The sequence below is a fragment of the Ovis canadensis genome, chromosome X, assembly GCF_042477335.2.
Source record: "Ovis canadensis isolate MfBH-ARS-UI-01 breed Bighorn chromosome X, ARS-UI_OviCan_v2, whole genome shotgun sequence".
Classification (NCBI taxonomy): domain Eukaryota; kingdom Metazoa; phylum Chordata; class Mammalia; order Artiodactyla; family Bovidae; genus Ovis; species Ovis canadensis.
The window spans coordinates 76,313,500-76,326,147 of NC_091727.1; the positions used below are offsets into that span (position 1 = coordinate 76,313,500).

The following is a 12,648-nucleotide window of genomic DNA, read 5'->3' on the forward strand; positions in this document are numbered from 1 at the left end:
AATATCCAAAATAAACAAGTAAATCATGTACTCAACATCAAAATAACCCCAAACAACCTAATTAAGAAATGAACAGAGGACCTAAACAGACATTTTACCAAAGACCTACAGATGGCCAGCAGATGAATGAAAAGATGCTTAACATCACTAATGACCAAGGGAATGAAAATCAAACCAACTGAGATATCACTCCACATCTATCAGAATGTCCATTAACAAAAAAGACAACAAACAATGTGCTGGCAAGAATGTAGAGAAGAGGGAATCCTCATGCAATGTTAGTGTGATTGTAAACTGGTATAGCCACAAAGGAAAACAGTATTAAGGTTCCTCAAAAAATTAAAAATAGAACTGCCACATGATCTAGCAATTTCATCTGTGTATTTACCTGAGGAGAACAAAAACACTAATTTCAAACCTATATGCATTCCAATGTTCTGTGCAGCAATTTTTATAATAACCAACATATGGAAACAACCTACATGTCCATCAATGACAAATGCATATAGATGTGTATCCCTAGAGGAGGGCATGACAATCCACTCCATACTCTTGTCAGGAAAATTCCATGGACAATGGAGCCTGACAGGCTATAGTCCATGAGGTTGCAAAGAGTCAGATATGACTGAAGTGATTGAGTACACAGATATGTGTGTGTGTATATACATATATTCGATGGAACATTAATATACCATTATAAAAACTTTGCCATTTGCAAAAATATGAGTGGATCTACAAGGTACTATACTAAGTGGGATAAGTCAGAGAAAAACAAATACAACATGATCTCACTTTTATGTGGACTCTAAAACACAAAATAAATGAATACATATAACAAAATATAAATGGTACTACAGATACAAAGAACAAACAGGTATTTGTGAGAAATGATGTGAGTACAGTGAATAAATAGGTAAGGGAGATAAACAGGCACAAACTTCCAGCTGAGAAATAAGTGAATCATGGGTATGAAATGTACAGTGTGGGGAATATAGTCAGTCTTTGGTTACATATTTTACCTAGACTTATCATGCTGATCAGTTTCAAATGGATAGAAATATCGAATTACCATGTTATGTAACAGGAACCAACACAGTTCTGCAGGTAAATTATATTTCAAAAATAAATTCACAGAAAAAGAGATCAGGTTTGTGGTTACCAAAACCAGGATGTGGGAGAAATAGAGTCATATACAGCAGCCAAAAGTAAAACTTCTAGTTATAAGTAAGTACTAGAGATGCAATATTCAACAAAAGTATAATTAAGACTCTGGAAGAAACACAAGCTGGAATCAAGATTGCCAGGAGAAATTTCAATAACCTCAGATATACAGATGACACCACCCTTATGGCAGAAAGTGAAGAGGAACTAAAAAGCTTCTTGATGAAAGTTAAAGAGGAGAGTGAAAAAGCTGGCTTAAAGCTCAACATTCAGAAAATGAAGATCATGGCATCTGGTCCCATCACTTCATGGCAAATAGATAACATTCAGAAAATGAGGATCATGGCATCTGGTCCCATCACTTCATGGCAAATAGATGGGGAAACAGTGGAAACAGTGTCAGATTTTATTTTTTGGGCTCCAAAATCACTGCAGATGGTGACTGCAGCCATGAAATTAAAAGACGCTTACTCTTTGGAAGAAAAGTTATGAGCAACCTAGATAGCATGTTCAAAAGAAGAGACATTACTTTGCCGACTAAGGTCCGTCTAGTCAAGGCTATGGTTTTCCCAGTGGTCATGTATGGATGTGAGAGTTGGACTGTGCAGAAGGCTGAGCACCGAAGAATTGATGCTTCTGAACTGTGGTGTTGGAGAAGATTCTTGAGAGTCCCTTGGACTGCAAGGAGATCCAACCAGTCCATTCTGAAGGAGATCAGCCCTAGGATTTCTTTGGAAGGAATGATGCTTAAGTTGAAACTCCAGTACTTAGGCCACCTCATGCGAAGAGTTGACTTATTGGAAAAGACCCTGACACTGGGAGGGATTGGGGGCAAGAGGAGAACGGGATGACACAGGATGAAATGGCTGGATGGCATCACCAATTCGATATACATGAGTTTGAGTGAACTCCAGGAGTTTTTGATGGACAGGGAGGCTTGGCATGCTAAGATTCATGGGGTCGCAACGTTTCAGATACGACTGAATGACTGAAGTAAACTGAACTGAACTGAGGTGCAACTGATAGAAAGTTTGTATATACTCTCAGAATAAGTTAACACTACAAAAATCACCTATATAATGAGTAGTCAATGTCTGTGCTAAAGAATATATGATGTGTAAAAATACACTAAATGCAGAAATAAAACTTAGTTGGGTTTATGTATTTTTCCTTTTGGTTAACACTGAAACTGGTTTATAGTCTCTGATCACAAATGAATTGATAAGAGAGAAACGTATCCCAGAAGCACAGTAAAAAAACGTCAGCCGTTGTCTTCTTCTTCAATTTGCACATGTATGTGAGTTGACTTAAAAATAAACACTGTGATTTAAAAACAAATACTGGAGGTTGGTCCTAAGATGGCAGAGGAATAGGACAGGGAGACCCCTTTCTCCCCAACAAATTCATCAAAAGAACATTTTAACGCTGAGAAAATTCCACAAAACAACTTCTGAATGCTGGCAGAGGACATCAGGCACCCAGAAAAGCAGCCCATTGTCTTTGAAAGGAGGTAGGATAAAACATAAAAGACAAAAAGAGAGACAAAAGAGGTAGGGACGGAGCTCCATGCCAGGAAGGGAGTCTTAAAAGAGAAAGAAGTTTCCAAACACCAGGAAACATTCTCACTGCCAAGTCTGTGGCAAGCCTTGGAACCACAGAGGGCAACAAACTGGGAGGAAAAATAAATGAATAATTAAAACCCACAGATTACATGCCCAATGGTAACTCTCCCAGCAGAGAAGCAGCACAAATGCCTGCATTTGCTACTAGCAAGCCGGGGCTGGGTAGGGAGGCAGGGGCTGCATTACTTAGAGTAAGGACCCAGCCTGAATGCCCTGAGGGCAACAATCTAAGGGAACTAACTTGGGATAGCAAACGAGACTGTGGGATAACTACCATGTGAACAGCCCTAACCTGAGACACCACCATGCCTGCTCACAGAACAAAGGATTTAACAGAGGCAACTGGCTGCAGACTGGTCCACCCCCTCTGGTGACAGGCAGACAAGGGCAGCCAGAGCCAGAAGGGAATAATCGCAGCCCCAGAGAGGCATTATCTACCAAAATGCAAGCAGGTTTCTTTGCTAACCAAGACTTGTAGGATTCTGGACAGTCAACATCCGCCTGAGAAGGTGCACAGGTTGGTTGTACACCCAGAAACTGAGTGGCAGGGACAGGGAAGGCAATAAGTCGCAGTGACTGTGCTCACCAAACACCTGGTCACCTGAGCTGCTTGGACCTGAGAAGGGCACAAAACGCGGGCCCAACCAAGTCTGCGCCTCTGAGGACTACCCGAGTACCTGAATCTGAGCGGCTTAGACCTGTGAAGTGCATACAACCCAGGGTCAGTCTCAGACAGTTCCTGGCAGAGCAACTTAGAGCCTAAGCAGCATAGACTGGGAAAGCACACACGCTGTGAGTGGGGGAAAACCAGTGTGGCTGAGACACTGCGAGCACATGCCAGTGTTATTTGTTTGCAGCGTCGCTCCTTCCCCATAGCACGACTGAATCAGTGAGCCTATAAAAGTGTCCACCACCGCCCCCTTGTGCCAGGGCAGAAATTAGACGCTGAAGAGACCGGCAAATAGAAGAAGCTAAACCAGAGGGAACCTCCTTGGAAGTGACAGGTGCAACAGATTAAAACCCTGTAGTTAGCACCAACTACATAGGAAGGGGCTTATAGATCTTGAGAAATATAAACTGAATCAAGGAATTATCCAAAAATGAACTGACCTCACACTGCCCACAACACCAGAGAAAGTCCTAGATATATTTTTACTACCATTCTTAAATTTTTATTTTTTTTAAATTTTAAGTCCTCTATTACTCCTTTAATTTTCATTTTTATAACCAACTATTACTTTGCAAAAAAAACAACAAAAAGAGACCCTATTTTTTAAAGCAAACTTCATATATATATTTTATAATTTTTGTGATTTTTTTTCTTTTTCTTTAATATTGTATTTTTAAAAATCCAACCTCTACTCTAGATTTTTAATCTTTGCTTTTTGGTATTTATTATCAATTTTGTACCTTTAAGAACCCAATCTTCAGTACCCAGTTTTGCTTGGCAGTGAGATTACTGGCTTGACCTCCCTCTCCCTCTTTGGACTTTCCTTTTTCTCCACCAGGTCGCCTCTATCTTCTCCCTATCCCTTCTCTTCTCTACCCAACTCTGTGAATCTCTTTGTGTGTTCCAGAGGGTGGAGAACACTTAGGGAACTGATTACTGGCTGGATCTGTCTCTCTACTTTTGATACCCCCCTTTATCCTCCTGGCCACCTCTATCTCCTACCTCCCTCTTCTCTTCTCTGTATAACTCCGTGAACATCTCCGAGCATTCCAGACTGTGGAGCACACATAAGGAAGTGATTACTGGCTAGCTTGCTCTCTCCTCTTTTGATTCTACCTCATCTCACCCTGATCACCTCTACCTCCCTCCTCCCTCTTCTCTTCTCCACATAACTCTGTCAGCCTCACTGGGTGTCCCTCACTGTGGAGAAACTTTTCATCTTTAACCTAGATGTTTTATCAACAGTGCTGTATAGATGAAGAAGTCTTGAGGCTACTGTAAAAATGAGACTGAAAACCAGAATCAGGAGGCTTGAGTTAAAACACGGAGAACACCAGAGAACTCCTGACTCCAGGGAACATTAATCGACTGGAGCTCATCAAATGCCTCCATACCTACACTGAAACCAAGCACCACTCAAGGGCCAACAACTTCCAGAGCAAGCCATACTACGCAAATTCTCCAGCAACACAGGAACACAGCCCTGAGCTTTAAGATACAGGTTGCCCAAAGTCACTCCAAACCCACTGACATCTCATAACTCATTACTGGACACTTCATTGCACTCCAGAGAGAAGAAATCCAGCTCCACCACCAGAACAATGACACAAGCTTCCCTAACCAGGAAACCTTGACAAGCCACTGATACAACGCCACCCACAGCGAGGAAACTCTACAATAAAGAGAACTCCACAAACTGCCAGAATACAGAAAGGCTACCCCAAACATAGCAACATAAACAAGATGAAGAGACAGAGGAATACCCAGCAGGTAAAGGAACGGGAGAAATGCCCACCAAACCAATCAAAACAGGAAAATATAGGGAATCTACCTGACAAAGAATTCCGAATAATGATAGTGAAAATGATCCAAAATCTTGAAAACAAAATGCAATCACAGATAAATAGCCTGGAGACAAGGATTAAGAAGATGCAGGAAAGGTTTAACAAGGACTTAGAAGAAATTAAAAAGAGTCAATATATAATGAATAATGCAATAAATGAGATCAAAAACACTCTGGAAGGAACAAACAGTAGAATAAGGGAGGCAGAAGATAGGATTAGTGAGGTAAACATAGAATGTAGAAATAAATGAATCAGAGAGGAAAAAAGAAAAACAAATTAAAACAAATGAGGACAATCTCATAAACCTCTGGGACAATGTTAAATGCCCCAACATTCAAATCATAGGAGTCCCAGAAGAAGAAGACAAAAGGAAAGCCCATGAGAAAATACTTGAGGAGATAATAGTTGAAAACTTCCCTAAAATGGGGAAGGAAATAATCACCCAAGTCCAAGAAACCCAGAGAGTCCCAAACAGGATAAACCCAAGGCGAAACACCCAAGACACATATTAATCAAATTAACAAAGATCAAACACAAAGAACGAATATTAAAAGCAGCAAGGGAAAAACAACAAATAACACACAAGGGGATTCCCATAACAGCTGATCTTTCAATAGAAACTCTTCAGGCAAGGAGGGAATGGCAGGACATACTTAAAGTGATGAAAGAAAATAACCTACAGGCCAGATTACTGTACCGAGCAAGGATCTCATTCAAATATGAAGGAGAAATCAAAAGCTTTACCAACAAGCAAAAGCTGAGAGAATTCAGTACCACCAAACCAACTCTCCAACAAATGCTAAAGAATACTCTCTAGACAGGAAACACAGAAAGCATGTATAAACTCGAACCTAAAACAAAAAAGTAAATGGCATCAGGATCATACTTATCAATAATTACCTTAAACGTAAATGGGTTGAATGCCCCAACCAAAAGGCAAAGACTGGCTGAATGGATACAAAAACAAGACCCCTATATATGTTGTCTACAAGAGACCAACCTCAAAACAAAGGACACATACAAACTGAAAGTGAAGGGCTGGAAAAAGATATTCCACACAAATAGCGACCAAAAGAAAGTAGGAGTAGCAATATTCATATCAAATAAAATAGACTTTTAAAAAGGCTGTGAAAAGAGACAAAGAAGGACACTACATAATGATCAAAGGTTTTATCCAAGAAGATATAACAACTATAAATATATATGCACCCAACAAAGGAGCACCTCAATATGTAAGACAAATGCTAACAAGTATGAAAGGGGAAATTAACAATAACACAATAATAGTGGGAGACTTTTAATACCCCACTCACACCTATGGATAGATCAACTAAACAGAAAATTAACAAGGAAGCACAAGCTTTAAATGATACAGTAGACCAGTTAGACCTAATTGATATCTATAGGACATTTTACCCTAAAACAATGAATTTCACCTTTTTCTCAAGTGCACATAGAACCTTCTCCAGGATAGATCACATCCGAGGCCATAAATCTAGCCTTGGTAAATTCAAAAAAATTGAAATCATTCCAAGCATCTTTTCTGACCACAATGCAGTAAGATTAGATCTCAATTACTGGAGAAAAGCTATTAAAAAATCTAACACATGGAGGCTGAACAACACGCTGCTGAATAGCCAAAAATCACAGAAGAAATAAAAAATAAAACAAAATATGCATAGAAATGAATGAAAATGAAAACACAACAACCCAAACTGTGGGACACTGTAAAAACAGTGCTAAGGGGAAGGTTCATAGCAACACAGGCATACCTCAAGAAATAAGAAAAAAACTCAAATAAATAACTTAACTCTACACCTAAAGCAACTAGAAAAGGAAGAAATGAAGAACTTCAGGGTTAGTAGAAGTAAAGAAATATTAAAAATTAGGGTATATGATATTATACATGTTTCAATGCCATTCTCCCAAATCATCCCACCCTCACCCTCTCCCACAGAGTCCAAAAGACTTTCATATATCTGTGTCTCTTTTGCTGTGTCGCATATAGGGTTATTGTTACCATCTTTCTAAATTCCATATATATGTGTACAGATTCATGGTAGCAGATTCATGCTGATGTATGGCAAAAACAATACAATACTCTAATGTAATTAGTCTCGAATTAAAATAAATAAGTTAAAAAATTCCATATATATGTGTACAGCAATGGTGGATTCATGTTGATGTATGGCAAAACCAATACAATACAGTAATGTAATTAGCCTCCAATTAAAATAAATAAATTTAAAAATTAGGGTAGAAATAAATGCAAAATAAACAAAAGAGACCATTAACAAAAATCAACAAAGCCAAAAGTGGTTCTTTGAGAAGATAAATAAAATTGACAAACCACTAGCCAGACTCATCAAGAAACAAAGGGAGAAAAATCAAATCAGTAAAATTAGAAATGATAATGGAGAGATTACAACAGACAACACAGAAAGACAAAGGATCATAAGAGACTACTATCAGCAATTATATGCCAACTAAAATGGACAACATGGAAGAAATGGACCAATTCTTAGAAAAGTACATCCTTCCAAAACTGAACCAGGAAGAAATAGAAAATCTTAACAGACCCATCACAAGCACGGAAATTGAAACTGTAATCAGAAATCTTCCAGCAAACAAGAGCCCAGGTCCAGACGCCTTCACAGCTGAATTCTACCTAAAATTTATAGAAGAGCTAACACCTATCCTACTCAAACTCTTCCAGAAAATTGCAGAGGAAGGTAAACTTCCAAACTCATTCTATGAGGCCACAATCACCCTAATACCAAAACCTGACAAAGATGCCACACAAAAAAAGAAAACTACAGGCCAATATCACTGATGAACATAGATGCAAAAATCCTTAATAAAATTCTAGCAATCAGAATCCAACAACACATTAAAAAGATCATACATCATGACCAAGTAGGCTTTATCCCAGGGATGCAAGGATTCCTCAATATCTGCAAATCAAACAATGTAATATACCACATTAACAAATTAAAAAATAAAAGCCATATGATTATCTCAATAGATGTAGAGAAAGCCTTTGACAAAATTCAATATCCATTTATGATAAAAACCCTCCAGAAAGCAGGAATAGAAGGAACACACCTCAATATAATAAAAGCTATATATGACAAACCCACAGCAAACATTATGCTCAATGGTGAAAAATTGAAAGCATTTCCCCGAAAGTCAGGAACAAGAAAAGGGTGCCCACTCTGACCACTACCATTCAACATAGTTTTGGAAATTTTGGCCACAGAAATCAGAGCAGAAAAAGAAATAAAAGGAATCCAGATTGGAAAAAAAGAAGAAAAACTCTCACTGTTTGCAGATGACATGATCCTCTACATAGAAAACTCTAAAGACTCTACCAGAAAATCACTAGAGCTAATCAATGAATATAGTAAAGTTGCAGGATATAAAATCAACACACAGAAATTCCTTGCATTCCTATACACTAATAATGAGAAAATGGAAAGAGAAATTAAGGAAACAATTCCATTCACCATTGCAACGAAAAGAATAAACTACTTAGGAATATATCTACCTAAAGAAACAAAAGACCTATATATAGAAAAGTATAAAACACTGGTGAAAAAAATCAAAGAGGACACTAACAGATGGAGAAATATACCATGATCATGGATCGGAAGAATCAATATAGTGAAAATGAGTATACTACCCAAAGCAATCTATAGATTCAATGCAATCCCTATCAAACTACCAATGGTATTTTTCTCAGAGCTAGAAGAAATAATTTCACAATTTCTATGGAAATACAATAAACCTCAAATAGCGAAAGCAATCTTGAGAAAGAAGAATGGAACTGGAAGAATCAACCTGCCTGACTTCAGGCTCTACTACAAAGTCACAGTCATCAAGACAGTATTGTACTGGCACAAAAACAGAAATGTCGATCAATGAAACAAAATAGAGAGCCCAGAGATAAATCCACACACCTATGGACACCTTATCTTTGACAAAGGAGGCAAAAATATACAATGGAGAAAAGACAATCTCTTTAACAAGTGGTGCTGGGAAAACTGGTCAACCACTTGTAAAAGAATGAAACTAGAACACTTTCTAACACCATGCACAAAAATAAACTCAAAATCGATTAAAGATCTAAACCTAAGACCGGAAACTATAAAACTCCTAGAGGAGAACATAGACAAAACACTCTCTGACATAACTCACAGCAGGATCCTCTATCATCCATTCCCAGAATATTGGAAATAAAAGCAAAAATAAACAAATGGGACCTAATTAAAATTAAAAGCTTCTGCACAACAAAGGCAACTATCAGCAAGGTGAAAAGACAGGCTTCAGAATGGGAGGAAATAACAGCAAATGAAGCAACTAACAATGAATTAATCTCAAAAATATACAAACAACTCCTGCAGCTCAATTCCAGAAAAATAAATGACCCAGTCAAAAAAATGGGCTGAAGAAATAAGCAGACATTTTTCCAAAGAAGACATACTGATGGCTAACAAACACATGAAAAGATGCTCAACATCACTCATTATCAGAGAAATGCAAATCAAGACCACAATGAGATATCATTGCACGCCAGTCAGAATGGCTGCTATCCAAAAGTCTACAAGCAATAAATGCTGGAGAGGCTGTGGAGGAAAGGGAACCCTCTTACACTGTTGGTGGGAATGCAAACTAGTACAGCGACTATGGAGAACAGTGTGGAGATTCCTTAAAAAACTGGAAATAGAACTGCCATAAGACCCAGCAATTCCACTGCTGGGCATACACACCGAGGAAACCAGAATTGAAAGAGACACGTGTACCCCAATGTTCATCATAGCACTGTTTATAAGAGTGAGGACATGGAAGCAACCTAGATTTCCATCAGCAGATGAATGGATAAGAAAGCTGTGGTACATATACATAATGGAATATTACTCATCCATTAAAAAGAATACATTTGAATCAGTTCTAATGAGGTGGATGAAACTGGAGCCTGTTATACAGAGTGAAGCAAGCCAGAAAGAAAAACACCAATACAGTATACTAACGCATATATATGGAATTTAGAAAGATGGTAATGATAACCCTGTATGTGAGACAGCAAAAGAGACACAGATGTATAGAACAGTCTTTTGGACTCTGTGGGAGAGGGCAAGGGTGGGATGATTTGGGAGAATGGCATTGAAATCTGTATAATATATGTGAAACCAACTGCCAGTCCAGGTTCGATGCATGATACAGGATGCTCGGGGCTGGTGCACTAGAATGATCCACAGGGATGATATGGGGAGGGAGGTGGAAGGGGGGTTCAGGATGGGGAACATGTGTACACCCATGGCGGACTCATGTTGATGTATGGCAAAACCAATACAATATTGTAAAGTAATTAGCCTCCAATTAAAATAAATAAATTTATATTCCAAAAAAACAAATACTGACATAAAACACCATCTGATACTCTGCAAACGCAGACTAGGCTATAAACTTAAAATATTTTGGCAATTAACAGTTCAAAACAAAACATATTTATAATTTATACCTTTGCTCCATCTGAAATACTGTCCCAGTTTCCACCACTCAAAGAGAACTTTCCATTGCCTATACGCAGCAATATCTCTTCAGGAGTATCATTGGGCCCATTAGCAAAGGGAGTGTAGCTATCAAAAAATATTTAAATATACATGAGGCCTAACATACATATTAAATCTAATTGAAAATGATGAGTATAGAACTACAAGCATATTTACTGTAGCAAATTAAGAATATCACCTAAAATTTCCCTTTACTGTTCATATAAAATTTTACATTTCAAACAATGAACTTAATGAGTTATATAATGAAATGATTCTTGCCTACATCAATCTATTTTTTTTACCTTTGATCTGTGAATAAATGTAAAATAAAGGTAGTTGTATGTAACAATACATACTGAAAATCAACACAAATTTTGAATTCACATGCATAAGTTAGGAACCCAAATATACCTACTATGAAGAAAGTAATTTTATACATTTATTGAATAGGCTCAAATTTATCAATATTATCAGTGAAAACAAAGTAAGTATTTTAAACTAATGTCTATGAAAAACTGGTTAAATATATCAATATAACAGAAAAATCCTTTATAGCCATTAAAATTAGGAAAACACATTGTTTGAAGTTAGAGTGGTTTAGAAAATTATTACAGAATGACAAAAAGTGGTCACTTTTGTACCATTTTAACAAACGGTACCATTTTTAACAAATGGTACCATTTTAAAAATGGTATTCAGATTTGGGGATAGAAAGATTTATGGCTAAGAAGTATGAGAAAAATGCCTTAATATGTTAATTCCCTCTAGTTGAGATAACACTAAACACATACACCTATCACATACACACAAAATGCTTTGTTTAGTGATAAGTAAATATTTGGAAGCAGCTATCTAGAAATGATATCCAATGGTTTGAAACCAATACTGCTGACTGCTGTTCCCATGCAAACATTAGCTACTTTTAACTTTTAGCACTTCCTGTGGTCTATGACTGGAGAAGGCAATGGCACCCCACTACAGTACTTTTGCCTGGAAAATCCCATGGATGGAGGAGGTAGGCTGCAGTCCATGGGGTCGCTAGAGTCAGACACGACTGAGTGACTTCACTTTCACTTTTCACTTTTATGCATTGGAGAAGGAAAGGGCAACCCACTCCAGTATTCTTGCCTGGAGAATCCCAGGGACGGAGGAGCCTGGTGGGCTGCCGTCTATGGGGTCGCACAAAGTTGGACACGACTGAAGTGACTTAGCAGCAGCAGCAGTGGTCTATGACTAAATATTTTGCACGTATTTAGAAGTACATGGAATATACTGACGTATGTGATTATGATCAATCCAATAAATAACTTGGGAGTCACTATTTTCATAACTTATCCTTATAAATCTCCTGCTATGGCAAGCATATTTAATTATCAGTTCAGTTCAGTTCAGTCACTCAGTTCTGTCTGACTCTTTGTGACCCCATGTACCACAGCACACCACTCCTCCCTGTTCATCACCAACTCCTGGATTTCACCCAAACTCATGTGCATCGAGTTGGTGATGCCATCCAGCCATCTAATCCTCTGTCATTCCATTCTCCTCCTGCCCTCAATCTTTATGTTTAATTATACTAAATGCCTTTTTAAAGCTGGAGAAGGAAATGGCAACCCACTTCAGTATTCTTGCCTGGAAAACTCCATGCACCGAGGAGCCCAGTGGGCTAAAGTCCAAGGGGTCTCAAAGAGTCGACCACAACCGAGCACATCAGCACAGCCTTTTTAAAAAAGTTATACCTAAGGACATTTTGATTACATTAAAATTCTTCAAATTCTATTTTATGCATTATACTTTGC

The 12,648-nt window shown here is 38.0% G+C and overlaps 1 protein-coding gene across 15 annotated transcripts in view; it reads right to left on the minus strand.

Moving 5' to 3' along the window:
* The window catches only part of RPS6KA6 (ribosomal protein S6 kinase A6), a 259,279-nt gene that overhangs the window by 25,682 nt on the left and 220,949 nt on the right, over positions 1-12,648 (minus strand). For all 15 annotated transcript variants that reach the window (XM_070290374.1, XM_070290366.1, XM_070290369.1 and 12 more), the window contains one exon: positions 10,819-10,936. In XM_070290374.1, coding sequence (XP_070146475.1) covers positions 10,819-10,936 — 118 coding nt within the window. The remainder of the gene's footprint in view (positions 1-10,818; positions 10,937-12,648) is intronic.